Source organism: Apteryx mantelli, chromosome 3 (genome assembly GCF_036417845.1).
Source record: "Apteryx mantelli isolate bAptMan1 chromosome 3, bAptMan1.hap1, whole genome shotgun sequence".
NCBI lineage: Eukaryota > Metazoa > Chordata > Aves > Apterygiformes > Apterygidae > Apteryx > Apteryx mantelli.
The window spans coordinates 122,383,789-122,407,698 of NC_089980.1; the positions used below are offsets into that span (position 1 = coordinate 122,383,789).

General features: G+C 36.5%; 1 protein-coding gene across 3 annotated transcripts; it reads left to right on the top strand.

Moving 5' to 3' along the window:
* The first annotated feature begins 29 nt into the window (after positions 1 to 29).
* CPSF3 (cleavage and polyadenylation specific factor 3) lies at positions 30 to 22,820 on the top strand. 3 transcript variants are annotated; one of them, XM_013955068.2, is made up of 18 exons: positions 30 to 162; positions 1,144 to 1,207; positions 1,718 to 1,815; positions 2,733 to 2,861; positions 4,296 to 4,473; positions 6,173 to 6,262; positions 7,416 to 7,566; positions 9,764 to 9,939; positions 10,318 to 10,476; positions 11,257 to 11,403; positions 12,162 to 12,314; positions 13,172 to 13,280; positions 14,044 to 14,142; positions 15,280 to 15,374; positions 16,026 to 16,113; positions 19,388 to 19,457; positions 20,058 to 20,154; positions 22,618 to 22,820. In XM_013955068.2, exons 1-18 carry the CDS (start codon positions 92 to 94, stop codon positions 22,717 to 22,719), a joined length of 2,076 nt encoding a protein of 691 aa, XP_013810522.1. In that variant the 5' UTR covers positions 30 to 91; the 3' UTR covers positions 22,720 to 22,820. The 3 variants fall into 3 exon arrangements, with proteins under 3 accessions (XP_013810522.1, XP_067150378.1, XP_013810523.1); XM_067294277.1 differs by lacking the exon at positions 30 to 162 and adding an exon at positions 512 to 526; XM_013955069.2 differs by lacking the exons at positions 30 to 162; positions 1,144 to 1,207 and having other exon boundaries at positions 1,737 to 1,815; positions 2,776 to 2,861.
* Positions 22,821 to 23,910: the final 1,090 nt, after the last annotated feature.

Sequence of the window (23,910 nt, forward strand, 5' to 3'; positions counted from 1 at the left end):
GGAGGAGGAGGAGGAGGAGGAGGAGGAGAAGAAGAAGGGAACGGGTGCTGGCGAGGGACACTAGACCGGCGCCGCCGCGTTTCGCGCCGCCATGTCGGCGAAGCGGAAGGCTGAGGCGCTGATCCCGGCGGAGGAGAGCGATCAGCTGCTTATCCGGCCGCTGTGAGCGCCCTGCCGCCGCCGGCGGGGGTGGGCGGGGGGCTGCTGCGGGGCGCGGGGCCGAGCTCCGGCCTCCGCGGGGGGCTGGGCCCGAGGGGCGCCGCGGCCCGGCAGCCGGCCGCAGCCGGCCGCAGCCGGCGGTGCGGAGCGGTGCGGTGCGGTGCGGTGCGGAGCGGAGACACGGCCTGTGCGGGGCGCTCGGGGCCGCCGCCGCGGGGCTGCAGGCGGCGGCCGGCGCTCTGCCAGGCCAACGGACCCCGCGGCGGGGTGCCCCGGGCAAGGGGAGCGGAAAGGGGCACCGAGGTGGCCGGATCCGTGGCTGCCTTCATCCCCCGCGAATTTTAGCCGCTGTCTGTTCCCGGGACGGGTGAGCCTGGAGTTCCCGGGACAGGGGTCGCCCCTGTGAAGGGCTTTATGTTAGAAGAGCTGCGTCTTCTCCTTATACAGTCTTGAAATGTAGTATGAGCAAAAATGCAAATCCATACCGGCAACAGGCTTTCCTTAACGGGAAAAAAAATATGTCGCTTTTATGTAGTTTGGTAACACTGTGGTTTTAGTAGTACTTTAACTTGCATTTTTTTCTCAAAGATGTTAGTACGATTTGAAGGTCTTTCCTAGTAGCTTCATAACGGTTGTCTTCTGGACAGCTTGAAGATGCTACTTCAAGCTTGTTTAGCCTAAGAGAATTTGTTATTTAAATAAGCTTCCTATTTATCTTCCATCTAAGTATTTTGGGAGTCCAGTGTACAAGCATACAACAGAAACAAGAAGAGACAAAAATCATTTTCTAAAACTGGAATCCTTTTTCTTGCAGGGTAGGATAGAACCTCATTTGCATTGCAATAAATATAGCTGTTCAGTTACTTTAAATAACTGAGCTGAAAAGTACACAGAAAAATAATCCCAATAAAGGCATTTAATGTTCAGATCAATCCATAGGGTATGTGCTGTTTTAATTTTGGTGACTTTGACCTCTTTTTGCAGAGGTGCTGGCCAAGAAGTAGGAAGATCATGCATTATTCTGGAGTTTAAAGGAAGAAAAATAATGGTAATTACTGTATGAATGTATTTGTGCATTTATGTAAAATAAATCCAGATTCTAAAACAGAAGACGTGTCTAAGTGTGGATTCTAAAATCCAGTTTTGGTGGAACCTAAGCCTAATCTTTACTTAAAGTTATGGATAAACACATATTTGTTCTTCTTCACTTTTTCAGCTGTTTTCTTAGGTGGTAACTGAAGTGTTGTATATATATTGGTTCTTGTATACTCACATATTGTTGAAGTGTGAATGAAGGCTTGCTTAGGTACAAAACTATAAATAAAGACTGGGATCTGAAAATACCTTTTAAAAGGTATTATTCAGTTTTCCCAATGGAGATAAGTCATCTAGACAGACATCCTAAATGTGAAATCTGATGCTAAAAGCAGTGATTGAGGAAAATATACTTTTCTATATGATACTAAAGGTTGTTAGTCAGTATATTGTAAACCAAAATGTAAGAGGTTTTTTTTTTTTTTGATACGTTTTGTTAGAAGCTTTAACTTTCATTTTTCAGCTTGATTGTGGAATCCACCCTGGATTGGAAGGAATGGATGCTCTTCCTTACATTGATTTGATCGATCCTGCTGAGATTGATCTTCTCCTAATTAGCCAGTAAGTGGCATCTAGAAGAAGAACAAATGCACTATGATGCTCTGAGCAGTATTCACCTCTGATTTATTAAAGACAGGTTGAAAGTAGCTGTTATCTAGATGTTAATGGCATGGCAAAATATTTAGGTCAGTAGTTTCCACCTTTTTTTATTAAGACACTAACAGCTCTCTGAGCTGACTGTGACGTCTGACTTTCATATATCCTAGCCTGTTTTAATGCCATATGACAGCTTCTAAAATGTGTTTTCTACATAAAACTGTTGAAAACTTTTGAAAAGTATTAGTTGCATTTTTAGCTTTATTGGGCTATGAATGAAAAAGGTTCTCATAGACTTAGGTAAGTTTTGGATCAGGCTTAAATATGGCTTATCAGCTGAGAGGACAGTCAATTGTACATACCTTAACTAGTCATAACCAGTTTTCTATAAAATACCGTGATTTGGTGATATATGCGTGTTCCACCTGTATCTCAAAAGTACTTCATTAAAATAAGTCAGAAGTGAGACCAAATAAAATCATTTTAGTAGTTCATGTTTTAATCCATGGTGTCCAACTTGCAAACTTAAGATCAGCTTCGTTAGCTTTCTTCTGTCTTCTCAGAAATTTATTGTGTTCCTTGTTTCCCTTATTTTTCCTCCCTCTCAGCTTTTATATAAATTGCAAAAAATGTAATTCTGAGACTGTATGAGTAAAACCTTTGCAATTAATGGACCATTTCCTGCACTACTCTTACCTTTTCTTTGTTTTATTTCTAGTCACTAATGTACAGGATCTAGACCAGCATAGGTAACAATGAGGTTGAAAATTCTCTGTTTCTGGATTTTAATGGCACTATGTTAATTCAATAAAGTGGTGAATTATATGGCACTGTATTGTGTGATGTTAATGTATTAATTGGATTCGTATGTCTATTTTAAGTTTCCATTTAGATCATTGTGGGGCTTTACCATGGTTTTTGCAGAAAACAAGTTTCAAAGGAAGAACATTCATGACGCATGCCACAAAAGCTATTTACAGATGGCTTCTTTCAGACTATGTCAAAGTCAGGTAAGTAGACCCATTTGTTGTCTTTTTAACTCCTGCATTAATTGCCTCTGTATATCCAATAGGAAAAGCTATTCAGTACCATGTATTGGCAATTTGGGGTGGAGCTTGTTAGACATCCTAAAGGACCATTCTCAGCTTAAAAATGTAGTTTCTTTTTATTATCCCTTCTTCAAAGGTGTTTCACTTAGTAAGGTGAGTTTAGTAATAAGGCTTTTGTGTTTCTGTTCTCTCCAGGAGGCGTTTGCTCTCTGATAGTCATACAGTAATTAACTAGTATTATGAAATACAATGTCAATGTGAAGTATTTCTGTGCTTCATGCTAAATATGGTGTGCTTTGTATATACACACAGTTTATATAGAAGAGAAGTTTGTAGCAAAAGTGGCCTTATGCAGCCTCTTACTTGAGATGATCATTTATCAGCCTAACAAGTTTTAGCATTTATTACTTGTTGCTAGAATTAGCTTAAGACAAAGCAGCTGAAGGTGGCTGGATGAACCTGGATGTTGCTGCAGGTAGCAAGATTAGAACAAGATTAGAAGTAACAAGACCTCTTTCTATCTCATGGATTTACTGTGTCTCTAAAGACATATATTTTTTTTCATTTCAAGAAATTGTTTTGTTTCCTCTCATTTTCATTTCCCTTCATGGACCTTTTATCTAATCATGTACCCTTCCCTCCCCCCTTTCTTAGCACACTTTTTCTGCTCTTACACTTCTTGCCATTTATATTTTTTCTTAAGCTTCACAGAAGCAGTCCATCTTAAGCCCCTAAAGGTACAACTCACTCTTTAGGACAAGGTCAAATTAAAGTTAATGCAGGCAAGGGCACAAAGAGTGCTCTGTTGCTTACTTTTTTTTTTTTTCCTTCTGCTATGTGCCTTGAGCACATCTTTTCTAAATGAATGAAACAGCCCTGAACATACCTGAACTCAGCAGATTCCAGCTTGGGCCAGAAACCTGAAACGGTGCTCTTTCAGCTTGTTTGTTCTGGGCCAATGGGAATAAAGAAAAAGTGTCCCTTCCCCCCTCCCCCCCTTTTTTTGTTTGATCGTCATCTTTGTTGGCACTGTTATAACCTATGTGTAAGAGCAGCTGTTGATCACACTTCTCATCTTGAAAAATGCACCCCAAAGACCTCCATCCTGGCCTGGCAATCTATTAATGCTTGTATTTGTTAGAAAAATACAGAGCAGATCCTGAACTTTAAAGACTATTGTAGTATGGCCGTTCAAAAGACCTTTTAACTTTGCTTAGGGGACCTGCATTAAAATCGCTGGGCCTGACTTCTAATGTGGACGACTTAACATTTCTGAATGGGAGTCTTATTCTCAGTGGGGAAGAATATACCTGGAAACTTTTTTTTTTTCCCCAGTGGTTATCTAATCTAGGCTGGTAAAATTAGCTGATATTTAGCCATTTCATTTATATCTAGTAATATATCAGCGGATGACATGCTATATACAGAAACGGACCTGGAAGAAAGCATGGACAAGATTGAAACTATCAACTTCCATGAAGTGAAAGAGGTGGCAGGAATCAAATTCTGGTGTTACCATGCAGGCCATGTCCTGGGAGCTGCCATGTTTATGATTGAAATAGCTGGCGTGAAGGTACTTTCTTTTTGGTATATGGTTGAAATCAGGCCTGAATTCTAACATAGCCACTAATTATTTCTTACTAGCTTTTAAGGCCCGCCACTGTGATTGGAAGTGTCAAACAGGCTTGGGCGAACAGAAGGGAGGCCTTGTCTGAGAGCATATATTTTGAGATTGATTAGAATGAATAAGTAACATCTGTGTATTGAACCAGGTGGCATGTTTGGGTTTTATGGAAGTGAGTTATGACTCAGACTCAGAATTGATTAATATTTGTCTTTCTTGCTGGTCTGCTCAGAGGTAGCTGATAGTTGAGGCAGCCTTACTGAGGCTACATTTTAGCAAAATATATAAACAGGTGCTTGTTTTTCCAATTCTGCTTTACCATGTCTGCCTGTCTGGGTACTTAAATGCCCTTCATCAAAGTATGTGAGTTATATTTTTCTCATAACACCCTCATGCTAAAGTACCTAAAGAAATAGAACTATTGCTAATTTTAGGCACAGAGAAATGAAATAAGTCATCAGATAATCACAGACAGTGCTGTGCCAAAGCCAGATATTTGAAACAAATCTCAAGAATTGAGTTCAATACATTAGTAGGAAAATCAGCATTTCTTCCCTCCACCCAAGGAAATGTTTCATACACCCTTGAAGAGGGGAAGAGAGATGGTTGTCCTGAGGCTTGCTGACTAGTGGACTTTGTCCATGGCATATAATGATTGAGATTCCAGATTTAGTAAGTGTAAAAAAGCATAGGAATATAACTGCATTTACAATGATTAAAATAAAATACAGGCATCTTACTACTTTTCTTGCTGATCAAGACTTGATGGAGAAAGAAATTTCCCTATTACTATGCCTAACCCGAAAGGATTAGGTTTTAATGTCCATTATTTTCTTCGCCCTCCTGTGAAGCAGATGAGGAATGAGATAGTGAATTACGTGTAGACCGCTTACCGTCTGCTGCTCACCACACGTTTTGTTCATGTTTCGTCAATGGAATAAGGGTTGGGTAAAACATTTTCAGTTCTGAAACCATCATTTAGGGCTCAGAGAACTGCCTTCCACCCTGCAGTTAAGAATCCATTAAAAAAATCACTGATGGGAGTAAAATCAAGTGCATTTGCTGGTTTTCCTGATATAAAGGGAACATTATCATGCTGTTTGGAAAATCTGCTAGATTACAGGCTTTTGGCAGGGGGAGAGGGGGGGAAAATATCAGAAAATCTTAGAAGGATTTTTTAAAATAATTTTATTGGATTATTCATTATGTTTGCATTCTGATATGCAAACTCTTACCTACTTTGCACTTCTGCATAGTATCTGTTGTGTTTTCTGTTGATGTTGATTTTTACTTCTTAATGGCCAGTGTATACCTGCAAAATGCTGAAAATGCCACCTTTGTATCCTGAAGGAAAAATTGCAAAAACCTTAATAATTGTTTATCTAGTTTTGTTGTGATTAAGGTAGTGCTTGAAATCCCTTTACTCACTGTGATTTAAATATCTGTATAGTGGTACTGATGAACTAGTATTGTAAGTGCTGAGCACATCAGAAAAGTCTTTAGTTGAAGTACACTTGACCTTTTTATTATAAATTCTTCGAAGTTATCTTTGCTAAGAAAAATATCATTCCTATACAACACCTTTTTAAAGACTGTGGACTTGATTACCTGTAATCAGAGTAACTGCTTTTCTTTCTCTCTCTCATAGCTTTTATATACAGGTGATTTCTCAAGACAGGAAGACAGGCATTTGATGGCAGCTGAGATTCCCAATATTAAACCTGATATTCTTATAATTGTAAGTTTTACAAAATTGTTTCTTTAAAACAGTAATTAGGTATGCATAGGAGTATTACTTTAATTAGAGCTAAAACGCAATGAGAAAGCTAGTGGCGGTTTAATGGTAATATGCAACTTGTTTTACATATCCCAACACTTGGATAGCATGGGTGTTCACTCTAACAGTTCTTTTCATTGTATTAAAAATTTTTTAAAACTTAATTGTCATTTATAATACTTGTCTAGAGGTTTGAGAAATTTCATCACAAACCTTTTCAAGACTGGGCATTTACCTGGTTTCCACTAGTGTTAACTAGGTGTAGCGTACAAGGTTCAGTGTAGCCAGATACCTTTCTATAACAGATCTTAACCTACTTCCAACTATATTTGTTGAAAACTTGCCGTGGGTGAAGATGTAAGAGCCATTCCAAATTTTTTTCTTTTGTTTTCTGGGAGAAATTGTTTTATACTGAAGCCATGTTTGGAAAATTAAGAGCTTAGTGGAAACTTTAAAAGAAATTGTTTTATTTGGAAATAAGTAATGGAAACTTTTAGAGCAGTGCTTAAAATTATTTCTTTATTATGGCTCTTCTAAGTGCTTTCTGTAGTAGGTAATTATTTCATTTTAAATCACTTCAAAATATTATATTTTGTGTAATTCCTTTATCTTTAGACTAGGTGTTTCTGAACCATGGTACACATACCATGAGTGATCTGTGTTAAAGTGGTAACCCATTCAGCAAAGCAGCAGCAGCATTTCCAGTTAGGAAAATAAGCGTGTTAAAATTGAAAGCTCTTTTTAAAAAAAAGAAAAAAAATCAAAAGTAATAATTCTACCCTTTTTGCTGGCAGGGTCTGTCTCTCCAAAGTGTTGGAAGTGGCTTGTGGGGAGGGAAATGTTGGTTGTATGTCTTGGTATAGGTGGTTATAGAATTTCGAGGGTTGTCTGTCCGTTCCCCCCCCCCCCCCCCCCCCCGATTTTGTAACCCTGAAAGCTTCATGTGTACAAGGTAACGGCATACAAGCAGGTGCCCTTAACTGTGGGATGGAAATTAGGTTTCTCTATGGTGGTAACAATATGTTGGTCTGCGTTTTCTCACCAAATTCAGAGGAGAAAATTAGGAATTGGTCTCTGTGTCACTACTTTTAATACTAGTTTTCTCTATGCATAGGAATCCACCTATGGTACTCACATTCATGAAAAAAGGGAAGAGCGAGAGGCAAGATTCTGTAATACCGTTCATGACATTGTAAATAGAGGAGGTAGAGGTCTTATTCCTGTGTTTGCCCTAGGTCGAGCTCAAGAACTGCTTTTAATTTTAGGTATGTATCTTCCCAGTTCCTCTTATAAAAGGTATGTAAAGTTAAATGAGAATGTTTTCATGAGCAGTCTTTAGGTATAATAATTTTTAAACAATCCTTTACCAATTTTTCCAGCATGTTAATTACCTGAGAATATGTAATATTGTTTGTCCAGATATTTAAACAAAAAACAAAACACACAATCTTTTCAAAGTGCCCATATAAGAAAGGCAGCTCTGCTTTGTGAGATAGAAGAGACCTAGAAAGGGAAGGGGATGGTTTTTAATTTGCAGGGTAATACATGCTTGACTTCTGAATCTTGTTGAATAAGAATTTCAGCAAATAGGGAGTGTTACTACAGACTGAAAAGTAAGTTATTAAAATATGAATTTTTTTTTAAACTGTTTTGCTAGAAAAAGGCATGTTTTATTCAAAAGTTTCAGTAGCTTTTTCATTTAATTTACAAACCTGTATGAAGAAATCTTTTTAGGGAAAGTTGAGAAGACCTTAACAAACACTTCTGGTATTTCTGAAGTAAACATGATAAGGGGAAAGCAAATTAGGCTTTGTTAAGAAGGGGGCAAATGGGGAAAAAATTATAATGATTGTAACAAGCCATCTTCACATAAAAAGTATAAATAATTATTACAAGGTACTTCAGAGAAAACAGTTTTTAAATAAATTATTTCCTGGCTTTTGTTCTTCCTCTTGGCACATCTTATTTGTACTATTTGCTTGATTTTTGACTTGTCTTTTTTCTCATGCAAATATTAGTGTGATCTAAAAGTAACTATCTCAAAATGCTTACTTTAAGGGGTGTTGAATCTAAAATGTTACCTAAAATACCTAAAATTCTTTGCATTTTCCATTTCAGTTTAGATCAACATCAAAAACAGGTGTTTGTTTTGAAAATGTGTTATTGATCTATTCAAATGTTAATAAGTTTGGACCTAGATGTGGGGTAGTACTCAGTATTGTATAGTAGGATTATTTACATCTTATTGGCATTGATCAAGTTTGTTTTTGATAGAGGATGTTAAAAACTGAGCATTTTAAATTTCATGTAACCATTAGTTTGTAATTCATCAATCTTTTTTCCCTATGCGTAGATATTTAACTGACTTCATAAAGATAGGCTTGAAAATACGTCTGCTACAGCTAGACACATAATTAGATGTTTAATTAGTTAGAAAATGCAATTGCATCATATGCCTACACAACTGAACCCTGCAGGCTTCTGTGCTTGTTTTTCTTCCTTCCATAAGCATCCAACAAAAAATAAAATACTGTATTATGATACAGAAAATTATTATGACGGGTGTGATCTTTTAATGTTATTTTAAGTCCTGCCACTGCTTACCTTTCATTGGTGTTTTTCATCTTATATTTGAGCTTATTAGAATACTCATGACAGCGAGCTTCTCTGATACGTTCTGAAAAGCTTTATCTGCAGATCAAAGCCGTATCATATAAATGTACAAATATAGCCACAAGAACATAACGCTCTCTTTTGATGATTGTTCCCCAAATACATAATATAAATGTGCTTTGTGCTGGCAGAGCTGTATCCATGTGGGGCAAGGAATAAGTAACATTTGTATAGCTGCATTCAGACCACTTCTTTGTGTTTAATAAAGGACATAGCTGCTGTCACCAGTGGCAAAATAAGTTGTGGCTAGTGGGGGCTTTTCTCCTATTTTGGTTCAGCTAAGCTTGTAAAATGTAACTGTGATATACAGGAAGCCAAGCTTTGTGCCTTAAACTCTGCAGATTTATTTTACAGAACTTTGATATAGCGAATTCTCACTAACATATCTACGTACAGATGTTCCTAGCTGTAGACTATATAATTAATATTTGACAAAGACATTTAAGCCTGCTTGCAATGGTGTTATAAAACTTTATTGTAATAAATGTAGATTTATTACTGTGTAGTAGCATGCATACTTATACCTTGTGGTTGAAATTGGTGATTGTTTGGTCTGACCTGCCAAAAACATCTGAGGTTCATCTCGTTTTTTCTTCTAATTAGAGCTGTATGCCTTTTCAGTTGGCATTTGTCTTTTCTTCTTCGGTAGGGCAGGTAAAAAGTCTGTGGTTTTGATTTTCTGTAATAAGAATGATAGAAAAATTGCTGAATTTTATTGTACAAAAAATACTGACATTTTGGAGATAATGCTGTATTTATTATATCTTTTTTGTTTTGTTTTGTTTTTAGATGAATACTGGCAGAATCATCCTGAACTCCATGATATTCCTATATACTATGCGTCCTCTTTGGCAAAGAAATGCATGGCAGTTTATCAGACATATGTCAATGCCATGAACGACAAAATCCGCAAGCAAATAAACATCAACAATCCGTTTGTTTTCAAGCATATTAGTAATCTGAAGGTAAGCTTGAGAAAGGTTGTTTTGCAACAGAGAAAGAATGATAGAATAGCTCTTATTTGTCTGAATATTTTGAATTTCTATTATCCTAATAGTTCAGATAGATTAATTACAGCTTTATATCTGTTATGCCACTATTTAGAGGGCTGGTTGAGGAAAGCTTATGCCCCAACAGTGCTTCCACTGTAGATCCTTATACTTATGGACTGCCCCTTATGGGCATAAGTAGGAGGAGCTTTCCTAGAAAGGGCTGTTTTTATGAGGATGGGGTATAAGCTGTGAATGTAGGGCTATGCTTATATCCTGTTCAACGGTGTGACTAGGCTGTCCTTCATTTAAGTGAGCTGTCATAACTGATATTCTTACCGTTTGTCACCTTAGAGTATGGATCACTTTGATGATATCGGCCCAAGTGTTGTGATGGCTTCGCCGGGTATGATGCAGAGTGGCTTGTCTAGAGAGTTGTTTGAGAGCTGGTGCACAGACAAGAGAAACGGAGTAATTATTGCAGGGTACTGTGTTGAAGGAACACTTGCTAAGGTGAGTTGCTAATGCACCACAGTGTTCTTTAATACAAAGTCGTGTGCGTGTTGCATTAAAAAGAATTGGCCAGTAGCAAGTGCCTTGGTTTGAGCTTGCTAGACAAGAATATTGTTGTCAGGTAGGCAGAGTTATGTACTCAATGTATTTGGCCAATGCTAAATGAAATATATACAAAAAAAAGCCCTTGCATATAACTATTTCCAGTAATGGTATGCAGAATGATCTTTCCTAGGAGCAGTTATCTTGTCTCAAGAAAGTGATTGATATTTTTATTCATCTTTATACTCCTGCCATTATCTAACTCTTTGGGTGGGGAATCCTGACCCTAATTCTAAAGGGGTCGGTATTAAATTTAACACTGCTGACATGTCAGGGATCAGACTGCCTTGCATGTGTTGTGCCACTGTCAGGTTGTAGAGAACGAAAACCTTCTTTACACCTTTCCACAGCTAAGGGCAACCACAACATCCAGTTTTTGCCTTTAGAGTCACAAATCACACACTTGTTACAATTTCAATGCAACTTGTAGAGAGGTGTATGTGGAAGAAGAATGAAATGCCAAATCTGCTGGGGATGCAAAAGATGAAATGGTGTGTGTTGTGTGTTTGTTTTCATTCATGGGTGCGTGTTTTGATTTATTTATTTTTGTTTTGTTTTGTTTTCATTACTTGGCTCTTAATAGTATTTCTTTTTTTTTCTTTTTAATGTAAAGCATTAGTTGTATTACATCTGTAAGAGGCTTTTAAATCTTTTTACTTAAAGTGCTTTTTCTTCTAGCACATCATGTCTGAACCTGAAGAAATCACAACTATGTCAGGGCAAAAACTCCCACTGAAGATGTCTGTAGACTACATTTCTTTCTCTGCTCACACAGATTATCAACAAACTAGTGAGTTTATTCGGGCCCTGAAACCTCCACATGTGGTTAGTATACATGCTACTCATTTCTCAAGGGTGGCATTCATGAAACCAGTTCACAGCCTTGAGTTGTCAAGGCAGGTATTGGTGTCTAGCAGGAGGCAGCTTCCCTATGCTTTGAAAAGTAACAGGTGGAGGTTGTAACTCTTTTCATGATGTTGCCTTAGCAAAGTAAAGATGAACTTGCTCTCATTGCTGTCTGCATGTGCGATATCTGGGGATGAGTAAAGGATGTCTGGGAGCAGTAAAGGACCAGAATTTGAAAATGAGGACTAGGATTTGAAACTTAGTGGGATTGGAGGAGAATCAGTGTGCAAGCAAATTGTAGCAGAAGAAAAGAGGATTTAATTTGATAAAGAAACTTGTGGGCTTAATGAATGTACTTTCTGAATTATGCATTTAGGTTTTTTTATATAGACAGATATATCTACATGCAAACAAAAACTTAAGGCTAACTGTGATTTTTATAGTAGAACTTAAATTTATATTTTCATTTCATAATATAACAATTTGTTCATGCATTATAAGTGAATTGAAATCTATATAATACATCTATCTAGGTCTTTGAATATTGCATAGGATTTAAAAGCAAACAGAACTGCATATAGTATAGTTGAGCTAATGTTTCATATGTTGTGACCTCATGAAATATATGTTTTTATAAAAGATGAGGTACAGGAAGGCAGTTTTCTTGGATAATGTGTTGACAACTCTGTTTTGAAAGAGGGTACGTTACATTAACAGGGAAACCATCTTTCCTATAGATTTTAGTTCATGGAGAGCAGAATGAAATGGCCAGGTTGAAAGCAGCATTGATACGAGAATATGAGGATAATGATGAAGTTCATATAGAAGTTCATAATCCTAGGAATACTGAAGCCGTGACATTGAACTTCAGAGGAGAAAAACTTGCTAAGGTATAAATTTAACACTTCGTTGTCTGTGCCACAGTATTTTTCTCTGTGATAAAGACTATATGTTTTCTTCCAAGTCTCTCTTTTTAACTGGTTTCATATTGGATTCAGATGTTTTCTGTTTATGAGCTGTATATTATGGATTTTGATTTGAAACTATTTATTGGTTCAATCTGAATTAGAACTTTAGTTTAGCCATTGTGTTTCTGAAAAGGTTGATGAAATAGTACTACATTACTGTAGTAATATACTTGCTCTAATTGTATATTTACTCTCCCTTTAAAATAAAATCCACAGAGAAATCTGTAGTTCATCTGTTCAGCTTCTACAATAATATAGAATCATAGAACAATTTCTGTTAGAGGGGACCTTGAGATGGCATCTAGTTTCTGCTCAGAGCAGGGCCAACTAGAGCGGGTTGCTCAGGGCCTTGCACACTCCAGTTTTGAATGTCTCCAAGGATGAAGACTCCACAACCTGTCTGGGCAACCTGCTCCTGTGTGTCATTACCCTCAAGGTGAAAAAATTTCAGGTCTTTCCTAGAGGTATGAAAAGCAGGATTAGAGTGGAATTTCTTCCCAAATTGTGTGTAAAATGTAGTCTGCACATATGCTTTCTGTGGCAGCCATTGGTGCAAAAACTTCATTGGCTTTTTACATGTTAACTCTTCCAGTCTTTTTGCGTGTGCTGCATCTCAAAATGCTTTCTGTTCAGGGTTACTCTGTGTTTCCTTTATTTTCAGAGTAATCTCTTTATTGTGTTTGTATTTTCAACGGAGCCTGTATTTCATCTCCATACTGAACTTCAAGGTATCAAAACTTCAGATAGCCTTGTTGCACTATATATGTTTTTATTTTCAGGTGATGGGATCTTTAGCAGATAAGAAGCCAGAGCAAGGACAGAGAATTTCTGGAATCCTGGTTAAAAGAAATTTTAACTATCATATCCTTTCTCCTTGTGACCTCTCCAGTAAGTAAAGATAGTAATATGCTCAGTAGGTAATTGAAATTTATTGTATCCTTCTTTTGTCATTAAACAATTCCAGATGAGGGGGTTCTGTAATTTTATTTGACAAGTAATTAGTGAACCTCTTAGTTTTATTTTGGTACAATTTTGCCTAAAGTTGTCAACTGTTGGAGTGAGAGACAAGACATTCAATTCATTGTTTGCTGAAGTTTAAAATGTTTTCTATTTTTTCCTCTAAAAGAAAAGGAGCAAAATTGCATTCGCCTTCTGGTTACTTAAAAATCCTTCGTATAAAACATGCCAGTGAGAACAGAAGAGGGCCTTGACCAATTGTCCTGCCAGTTTCTAAAATGTCAGTAGTTTTTACTGTAAAAAGATGCAGTACAGTGAAAATATATATTGCTCTTATGCTATTTATTATTTATTATACAAAATGATGTATTCTCAGAATACAGGAAACTGAACAATTAAATGGGATGGTAAGGTGAGAAGAGTCTGGGAGAAAGAAATTCTGTTCTAGTTCATTGTTTGTCTCTAATGCTTATGATAAAATACAAGCTCTTGTGGGTGTCTTAACCACAAATTATTTGTCTTACAAAAGACAGTAGACCCTCCCCCGCCCTTAAAAACTGTCCTTTTCAACCCTCCGTCTTAAATGTATTTGTGCCATTATTTCTCTGTAGTGACAATTCCTTTTCGGGGGGGGGGGAGGGGGGGAAGTAAGTTTAAAGGAATAATTCTTAATACTTTTTAAAATTCTTTTCAGATTACACAGACTTGGCGATGAGCACTGTAACACAGACACAAGCCATTCCATATACGGGCCCTTTCAATCTGCTTTATTATCAGCTACAAAAACTTACTGGTGTGTATTTGGGAAGAAATGTTCATGACTTATAGCAATTAACTTTTAAAGCAACTCGCAGTCTTCAGGGGACTTTTGAGTGGACACTGCTTTGCTTTGCCAGTAACCGAAGTACCGTAATTTGTTTCATATTTTGCAACTTTTAATAGCTTATGCAGCTTCTGCCAGATCGAGTTCATGAGTGTGACTCATCCTTTTTTGTGGGATGCTGCTGTGGTTGTAATATAAAATCATGAGCATATGGAAATGCAGAGTCTCAGCCCCAAAAGTGAGTGCTACTGCCAGTCTGATGCAAAAGTTATTAATTTATCTTTTATCTCCAGCCCCAAAATAAAATAAGTAGTTCCATCCAGCTAACAAAGGCAAAAGCTCTGTCCTCCTCTGTGACAGGCAGCCTCTTCTGTGACTACCCAAGGGGCAAGAATCTAGCCTTCCTGTTTTTGGGGTTTTTTTGTTTTCTGAGACAAAAGTCATTTAAATCTGCCACTAGGGTGATCCCCAGTGTCTCTGTCTAGCTTTCTTACAGAATAGGAGCAACTCCTGTCCTGGTTCATTAAAGGCATGTACACTTTGCAGGATCCCTTCCCAGATTTAAAGCTCAGGATTTTTTTTTTTCTTTCCTTCTTTAATGTCAGAATCTAATTCACATCACTAGTGAATAGAACAACAATATTTGGCTGGTGCTCAGGTCTCATAGCCTGAATGCTACCTGGCATGCAAATGCTTTTGTTTTATGTTCTGTGCTTATGTAAAGTAAACATTGGGTTATCCTCTAGGGGTAATGGCGGAGCCGCTTAATTCTGCGAATGGAGCACTAAATTTCATGTTTGTTTTCTTTTCCACTGGTACACTTAACTGAGCACCCTAAGCTATCAAACCATGAGAATCCAAAACAAGTAAAATGGTCAACATATTAAAAAAACCAAACAAACCTAAACAAAGAAAGTAGTAATATCAAGTAAGGGAAGAGAGTATGCACTTCAGTCTTAGAAATGGCTTGTGAGCTGCTGTGAGTAGTCATGATAATAACAAACAACCGCCTGCTTCCTTAAAATGAGCTGTTTTCTCATGCAAATAAGGTACTCTCGTTTTCAGTATAATTTTGCTGTTGCTAACTGTTTGTTGCTGCTTCTTAAGGTGATGTAGAAGAAGTAGAAATCCAACAAAAACCAGCCTTGAAGGTTTTCAAAAATATTACTGTGATCCAGGAACCAGGCATGGTAGTGCTTGAGGTAGGTGGGTTTTTTTGGTGGGGGGGGACTGTTCTGCTCTCCAGTTTCTGAAAAATAGCATTTTATAGGTTCATGGCAAGTTACATGTTGGAATTATTAAATACTTATATGTTGGATAATGAGTAGAATGAAAGCTATAACAAATTTTCTCTTGAGCTATCATCTTGTATTGATGCATGTTGTTTCACTGATGTATGAATTCCTCACTGTAGTCGCAGTCATGTTTTGAGCATCTTGATGCTGATATTTGAGGATAACCTCTGCCAGTTCCTTTCCTGCAGCAAGTCAAATTAATTGATAGATTCAATGCTGATTTTTCTTTGGCAAATAGTAATTGGAAATTATGTCAAAATGTTCCTTCCTTCTCCTCCTCCCCTCCCTTTCCCCCACCATCTAAATAGTTGTAGTAGTTAGTAATTATTTCTTAAATGTGTTCAGAAACATTTAACAACTTGAATTTTTTATGAGAAGTTACAGGAATATACCAAGTTATAAGTAGCTTAAAAATTACTTAGTGTAAAATGTATGACAGTCATTTGAAGTTAGAATTCGGAAGAAAAAAAATGAAAAGAATTCCATGCATGTTATGCTGGTTTTCGGTGGCATTATTCCCAAATTATGGGCCCAAATTCCGAACTTTTTATCTTCCAGTGGGTGGCAAATCCTGCTAATGATATGTATGCAGACACCGTGACAACAGTGATACTGGAAGTTCAATCAAATCCCAAAATACAAAAAGGTAATAAGTTAAGTGTTACGTTTATTTAACTGAGGCATTTCTTCTTAATTTTTGATACAGAGCTTAAAGGAGATATTGCAATAGATTTCGTGTTTTTGTGTTTCCTTGTTTTACAAAACTTCTTAGTGAGTAAGATTTGCATAGGATTTGCTACTTAAAAACAGGACTGCAACTTGATTTTTGTTATTTATAACACACTAACTTTTTCTTATATGGCAACTTATGGCTGACTGTAGAAAATACAACCTTATTATAAAATACGTGAAATAGTTTACATACAAAAATCTAAAGGGAGTAATATTTAACTTAGGTAATGAATTCATGGTACCTCATCTAAACAGTTTAGTGTCTCATTTGAAAGTTATGATTACTGTTCATGCGTGGTATTCCTGCGACTGTATGACAGAAAGTAGTAGGTAATGCTGGAAAAAGTGACTAATTTCACAGTTTCACTTAGGCAGACCCTGTGAACAAGGAGTGTTACTGGGTACTGACAGCATTATCAGATACTGGTTTTGGCATTGCTGTCCAAGTATCACAGCAATTTTATTGGGATTACTAGTGATGATAGTTTATATTATTATTTGTTCCACTGCTTTGGTTTTGAGTATATATTTTACTGTGCTTAGAATCCAGAAGAAGTATTGAATATTGGGTTGGCATCTCTTCTGTGACACTGAAGATAAATGTTGGCAGCTTGGCAGTGCAGTACTGCAGATAATTTAATGATAATCCATTTATCAAAAAAAAAAAGTTCTATTTTGTAGGGTTTTAAATCACTTTTTCACCACTACCTGCATCTGTGCTAGGAATATCCATAATTATTTCACTTACTAAAGATCTTATTAAATTCTGCCTTCATTTACCCTTGCTTATCTAGTGAAATCAGTGGCAGTTGGGTATACACCTTAGAGCATTATTTGTCTTCAATTTGGATGTAGTCAGGCAAGCCAAACGCAAAATTCTGTTCCCAAGGAGTCATATAAAAGTAATCATGCCATTTATTTTTCTGGCAAAAGGGCAACATTTAAGATGTGACCTTGGGATTAATCTAATTTAAACTCATGGGCTGCATCTGTATTGCCAGGCAGCCATGCTCTCCGACCCTCGCCAGGGCCCCACTGGCACAGGCTGTGGCTCCCTTCTGACCCTGGTGCCTGGTTTTTCTGTGTGTGGAAACTGGAGCACTGGCGTGGAGGTGATGGAGCCCTTCTGACCTGAACCCAGGGCACAGCCAAGCTGTGCACCTGAACCCAGAAGCCTGCAAAACGGTTTCAGGTCCTGTGCCATACATATCGTCCCTTCAGCCCTTGAATTCCCTGTTAACCCAGTCTGTGATCAGCTTCCTTTTAGCTAGTTCTGGTCTTTAAATTCTGTACTAATCCACACCTTCTCATCTTACAGAACGACATGAAAAATTTTAGGTATCAGATCCTCTACTGAAGGCCAGTAGGCTAGGTCTACAACGTTTCCTTAAAATAACTGATCATTTTAAGTTGCTAAAAAAGACTGATAATGAGGAGTTTAGCTTGATCTCTCCTGTGAATCCATGTGGCTTTTTATTCCACTTCCATATTCCGTATATAATAAAGTTTTCATTCCAAACAAACGTGGAAGGTGTTAGAACTATATGGACAAACAGGTGTTTATTTTCCCTGGGTTACTCCTTGTGTCTCTTTATTATTATTATTTTTATATATATACTTATGTGTAAAATAGCAATTACTGTTTCTTAGTTGCTTAGTCCCACACTTGACTCAACAAATTTGTTTAAAAATTCTTGCTCCTAAGTTACATTTGCACACAGCAGTTCTTTCACTGTTTTGGGATAAAGGTTATCCATTTCCCTCATCTAAGCAAATCCAAGTGTAATTTTCTTATCTTGGTTGTGACCATTTTCAATATACATATTCTTATCAATCCTTCTAGCCTTGCCCTCATGTTCTCTGCTGAAAGTAAACCAAAATATACATTTCATTTGTGGGTGGTATTTTGACCTCCTCGTTTCTTATATTTATGTGGCTGGAAAAACTTTTACATTTTTTTGCTGATTTATTATTATTATTATTATATCTGACTTGGCTTGACTTTTGGCAATTCCCACTTTATCTGTACAAGTTTCTAGTGCCAATATCTAGCTTTCCCCCCCCATCAGTTAATTTCTCTATTTTTATATGCCTTTTTGCATTATTTCTCATGTTGTTTCATGGTGGTAATTCTGTCAACTAAATCTCCAGCTTCTTCTTACTCTCTCCCCCCCCCCCCCATTTGGGATAAAAAACACATTCAAAGTAGCTATTGCACTTATATGTTTCAGAGTATGTTCATGGGATCATGAGTGATTGAATTTAAATATCTTAAGTTAGTTGTTGCTCAGTTGAGCATATGCCTGCTCTTACTCTGTGCCCAGTATAAAGTTGTTTTGTTTAGTAGATTCTCTACTGCATCTTCTGCATCTTCTCTAAGGGATGTTAAATTTTTAAGATGTACTTGCTCAGTCTCTTGCAATCATGAAGTTCTTCAAAGAATTGCTAAGAAATTCTTACTACCATTGTGTTCAGTTCAGTCTGAACTCTTCAGCTGACTTAGAAATCTTGAAAACTAGGTTTTAAAAAGTCTTATTTTAAAATAGTACTTCAGTTGCAGATCTGTCATCAGGATAATTTTAATCGGAAAAGGTAGTGATTTTCATGACTAGCTCTTCCTATAGACTTCTAAAGCCATTAAAGATCAAATATTTAAAAGAAAATTACTTGTTTTAAATTTAAACTATCTATTGATTTCTAAACCAAGTCTAAAAAGAGCATCATTGTTTTAATTTAATCTCTATAATGCTCTGAAACACATTCCAGGAATATCTGTGCCTATTACTGCTATTCACATTTGTTGTCCAGTTTTACTTTATGTATTCTCTGCATGCTCCCAGCCTCCATGATGCAGTATTATCCTATAAACAAGAGAAAGTGGAGGGAATATAAACAAATAATGAAAACAGATTATTTTCACTTTTAAGTAAAATAAATATGAGAAGTAATAAGCATAAACAATAAAAAAGAGAAATAAGTGAGAATTAAACTTAAGTTTTCTATTTTAGAATGTGGTAAGTAAAAGGAACATAAATTTGAAATGTGTAGACTTCTTGTTTAAACATTTTATACATATATCTTACATAGCTTTAGATTATTTTTCATAGAAATCAGTTAGGAACCAGACTGTATCAATTAACTAATCTTCCCCCCAGTCAAAGTCTGAAAATAAAATGATTTTTTTTCAGCTGTGGTACATAAAATTTCCAAAAAAGTAGATATGGATGTGTATAGCAAGAGGATGGAGATCATGCTTCAGTAAGTTGACTTATATTTCTCTAAATAAAAATGATCAGTAGCTGTTAATCAGATAAATATGGCAATTTTAGCACAATACAGTTTAAAGATGTAGTTATTTAAAATACTCTATACAAATTGACATCAGTCTAAATTCTGTGAAGGCCAGAAATTAAGGGGTAAGTAAAATATTCCCATTGTCATTAAAATTTTGAATCCAGAGGCCAGAAACAGAGCTGTGAACTGTTTGTCTTCCAAAACCATGCTATGATTGCTTATGAAAATACCATAATTTGAATCATGTCTGTTTTAAAACTTGTTCTGGTGTATGTTCTATTATTTAGGCAGAACTCTTATGTCTTTTGAAGTCAAAGGGATCCTTCCCTTTATTTATGATAAGATTTATTTCAGTAAAATCCTTACTGTTACATGACACCTGCTTTCATTAAAAAAAGAAAAAAATAGATCAGTATTTGTTAATTAAATTTGAGCGGGTTAAATAATAGTATCTGAAAGGAGATGCTGTACTGACAAAATGCCTTTGGAAGCCTAAGATTCATAGAAATAAAAACAGAAGATTGCTGTTTGGCCATGTTTTATACTTACAGGTCTTTGTTTTAGGGACATGTTTGGGGAAGACTGTGTAAGTTCAAAAGATGGCTCTGTCCTATGTGTCACAGTAGATGGAAAGACTGCAAACATTTCACTGGACACTCGGGTATGTACAGCAAAGCACTTTGGTTTATCTACATTATTTTGAGCAAAGATGTGTCCCTAGTTTAATAAACAGTGCTGCCTAGAATATCGTGTACTTATATACTAAGGAAATGCTTTTATACTTGGTATCAAAGCAGTTTAAACCTACTCTCATCCCATTAATGTCATTGGCATTCTCATCCGTTGATCAGTACCCAGTCTTTCTTAGAGAAATACTGATCCAACCTGCAAATTGAATTTGCTGAGTTTTGGTTATATAAATATTAGCTAGAGAGAGATTTCTTGGTTTTGGGCGTGTTTTTTCTTCTGTCATTCTCATTTTGAAAGAAAAACGGTATTTTTCTTTTCAGCAGGTCTGTATTTGTATTAAAATGAATAAAGATAGGATAGTGAAGGAAAAACTGAACTAAGCCACAGACTGTAATTCTTTTAGTGCTCTTAAAATATATAGGTTCTGGGCTTAATAACAGAACTATCACACAGGAGGAAAGACATTAATGTGTCATCCTTTTTTCAGTTTTATAATAAAAAAAAGCTACATTTAAAGGTATACACAGTACAGAAAAAATACAGGACCAATGAAGAAAGGTCTTGCAATAGACAGAAAAGTAATAGAAGACTGGGAAAAAAATATGTACTTCTTAATCAAAATATTGAGTTTCATTTTCATCTAACTTATGATATACCCCATTTTTTTGAAGGTTTCCTCAGTGGCAGAAACCCTAAAGTCAGCTCAGCCACAACAGTGTGTATTAGTAATGCTTATTTTACATACTGTGTTGGCAATGGCAAGCTTGTGCCATTGTAAACCAAATTTGAAAAAGAATGACACAGTGGGTGAGGTTGGAAGGGACCTCTGGAGATCATCTAGTCCAACCTCCTTGCTCCAGCAGGGTCATTTAGAGCAAGTTGCTCAAGACTGTGTCCACTTGGGTTTTGAATACCTTCAAGATTGGAGACTCCACAACCCCTCTGGACAACCTGTTCCCATGCTCCCTCACCATAAAAAAGCTTTTCCTTGTATACAAATGGAAATGCCTGTGTTTCAGTTTGTGCCGGTTGCCTCTCATCCTGAGAAGTGTCTGGCTCCATTTTCTTTATGCCCTCCCTTCAGATATTTATACACGTTGTTGAGTCCCCCCTGAGACTTCTCTTTCCAGGCTGAAGAGTCCCGGCTCTCTCAGCCTTTCCTCATGTGACAGATGCTCCAGTTCTTTAATGATCTTAACAGCCCTTCGCTGGGCTCACTGCAGTATGTCCGCATCTCTCTTGAACTGGGGAACCCAGAACTGGACCCAGCCCTCCAGGGCTGAGCAGAGAGGAAGGATCGTCTCCCTCATCCTGCTGGCAATGCTCTTCCTAGTGCAGCCCAGGATACCATTGGCTTTCTTAGAAGGATCTGTCCTTCTGTATGCATTCATATATATCTTATAAAACTTACATAGCTATAAAATGAAAAAATGTCTAGTACAGATCTGACTAGATGGTGGGGATGTGTGAGTGTTTTTTCCAAGTGTTAACTCTTAACACAGTGCTTTTACAGTTAATGTATTTTTTAACACAGATGTCTGTATGTGTATGTACACTAGGTTGTGTTTAACAATGCATAAACAGCACTGAAAACATTATGTAAATGCATGTTTACTAACTATTTCAAACGTATTCTTTTCAAAATCTTCCTGGTTGCAAGAAGCTACTTGGTCAGAACAGTAACAAGTTAATACTGAAATAGAGAAGATACTGTCTTTGAGCTTAGAAAGTACACAGGGTCAAGAATAATATTATTATGTAATTGCTGCCTTTTGCTTTTTAGATAGAGCTTTTTAGATTGGTTTGAATGTCAGTGAACTTGCATTTAGGGTGTCCATCTTTATTTTCTCTATGAAGACATTTTTAATTGCTTTAATGATAAAAGAATTACTTCTGTTGTGTTTTATTCTGAAGTAAATATTATCCTATAGGTGTGGGAACATCACTGTGGAGACTGCCTGAATGCAGGTGCCTGCATCTCTGTGATGAATCCACACATTTTATAATATTATACATAATATAATGTAGATGAATTCACAGATAAAATGAAATCTCCAAGGACTGAACTTTGTGTTTTTATTTGATATATTTTGTTTTGAATCAAATGTAATGTGTTTTACCTAGTATTTTTGAAACAAGTAATTAATCAAACATAAAATTCAGTATTAATTTTCTTGTTTCTCAGCAAGACTTCTGTAAGTCTTTACTTAATTCTTCTACATGTTGGTGGACTGTCTAAAAACCTATGGTGCAGCTGAAAGTTCATGATAACTTTCCTTTTAATTTGTATGACAACTGTAGAAATGTTTAATGCTACTCACAGATTATCTATTTTGCTTTCCCCTTATTAGCATTTCTCACTTTTTTTTTTTCCTTTAAGGAATACAAAGTGCCAGTTGTTCTAACATACTTTTTTTTTTTTTCTCCTCCTCAGACGGTTGAATGCGAGCCAGGAAGTGAAGATGACGAATCCCTTCGGGAAATGGTGGAACTGGCTGCACAGAGGCTCTATGATGCCCTCAGTCCAGTACACTGACCTCTGTAGATATCTGGGATACATCAAAAAAATCTTTTTAATGTTCAATTTACTTGGACTATTTTTTAATAAAATAAATAAATAAAAATTTTCTTCAGTAAGTCAGATGTACCAACTTTCGGATTGTAAAACTGCTGAGTTATTTCAAAATAATGGATGAGCAATCTTATAGCAACTATATTTGTACACATACATCATAATAAAGTTAGCATATTTTCTTATGTGCACATACAACAAATAAGAAAAAGTTCTTAACCTGGTGTGAACTGACATGCTATCTAAAAGATAGAATTAGTGAAATTAAATGCAGCGAATTTTGCATTTTTGAAGTTTAATGAACAGTTAGAGGATGAACTGAATGCCTTGGGTTTGCATATGCCAATAGTCAAGTTTGTATATAATTTTGTTCTTGTCAGGAAAGCATTTAACTTGTATGCTTATATCTGCTTGAAATCAAAGGGCCTTGAACACCTTTAGAATGGAATCTGTGTTTGCAGACTGAGTTGCAGACTGACCATGTATGGGGTCATTGTTTTGTTCATCTAGTATAGTCAATGACAACCTTCAAGAGAAGTCAGTAGGTTACGCCTGTAACAGCCTTAAGTGCAAATGGCCCCTGTCAGTAATTCTTTGACAGTAAGCATGCATCTGCTCCTGTTCTAGTGAAATGGTGTTTCTGAACAAAATGATATGGGATATCAGAAACTGCAGTATTTGGAGAAGAATTTCAAATAGAAATATGATAGTCTGAGTTAGCTGGGGTTATTGTCAAACAGTAAACCACTGAAAAAAAATGCCCCCATAAAGTGGGTTTTCCACAAAAGAGCATAAAGGTGTATTTGCCTCATACACACAACAAACTTTTTTCCTTTTCTCAATTGCTTAAATTGGCACGTGGTCTTTATAAAAGTATTAGTGCAATACATGTGTGTGTCAGCTTTCTTCTCAGAATGTATGTCATTGGCTAATTAAGAATGTAAAGACTTTACAAAGAGATTTTAAAAAAATCTCTTTAGAAGAGATAACGATCTCCTTTTAAGTCCTTTAACACAATCAGATTTAAAAGTTTTTTCACAAATCAATCAGTTTTCTATTCTCTGTGAATCAGTTACCTAGACTTGCTTTCTTTTATACAACCTGTCTTGCGGTATTGTTTTGCAATTGCTGCAAAGGGATCAAGAAGGTAACTGT

Bases quoted from the DNA above. Each gene is read 5' to 3' on its own strand.
- CPSF3 (XM_013955068.2), top strand. From the start codon at position 92: ATGTCGGCGAAGCGGAAGGCTGAGGCGCTGATCCCGGCGGAGGAGAGC. The intron at 7,567-9,763 runs GTATGTATCTTC...TTTTGTTTTTAG, and splicing joins AGAACTGCTTTTAATTTTAG to ATGAATACTGGCAGAATCAT. The intron at 15,375-16,025 runs GTAGGTGGGTTT...TTTATCTTCCAG, and splicing joins CAGGCATGGTAGTGCTTGAG to TGGGTGGCAAATCCTGCTAA.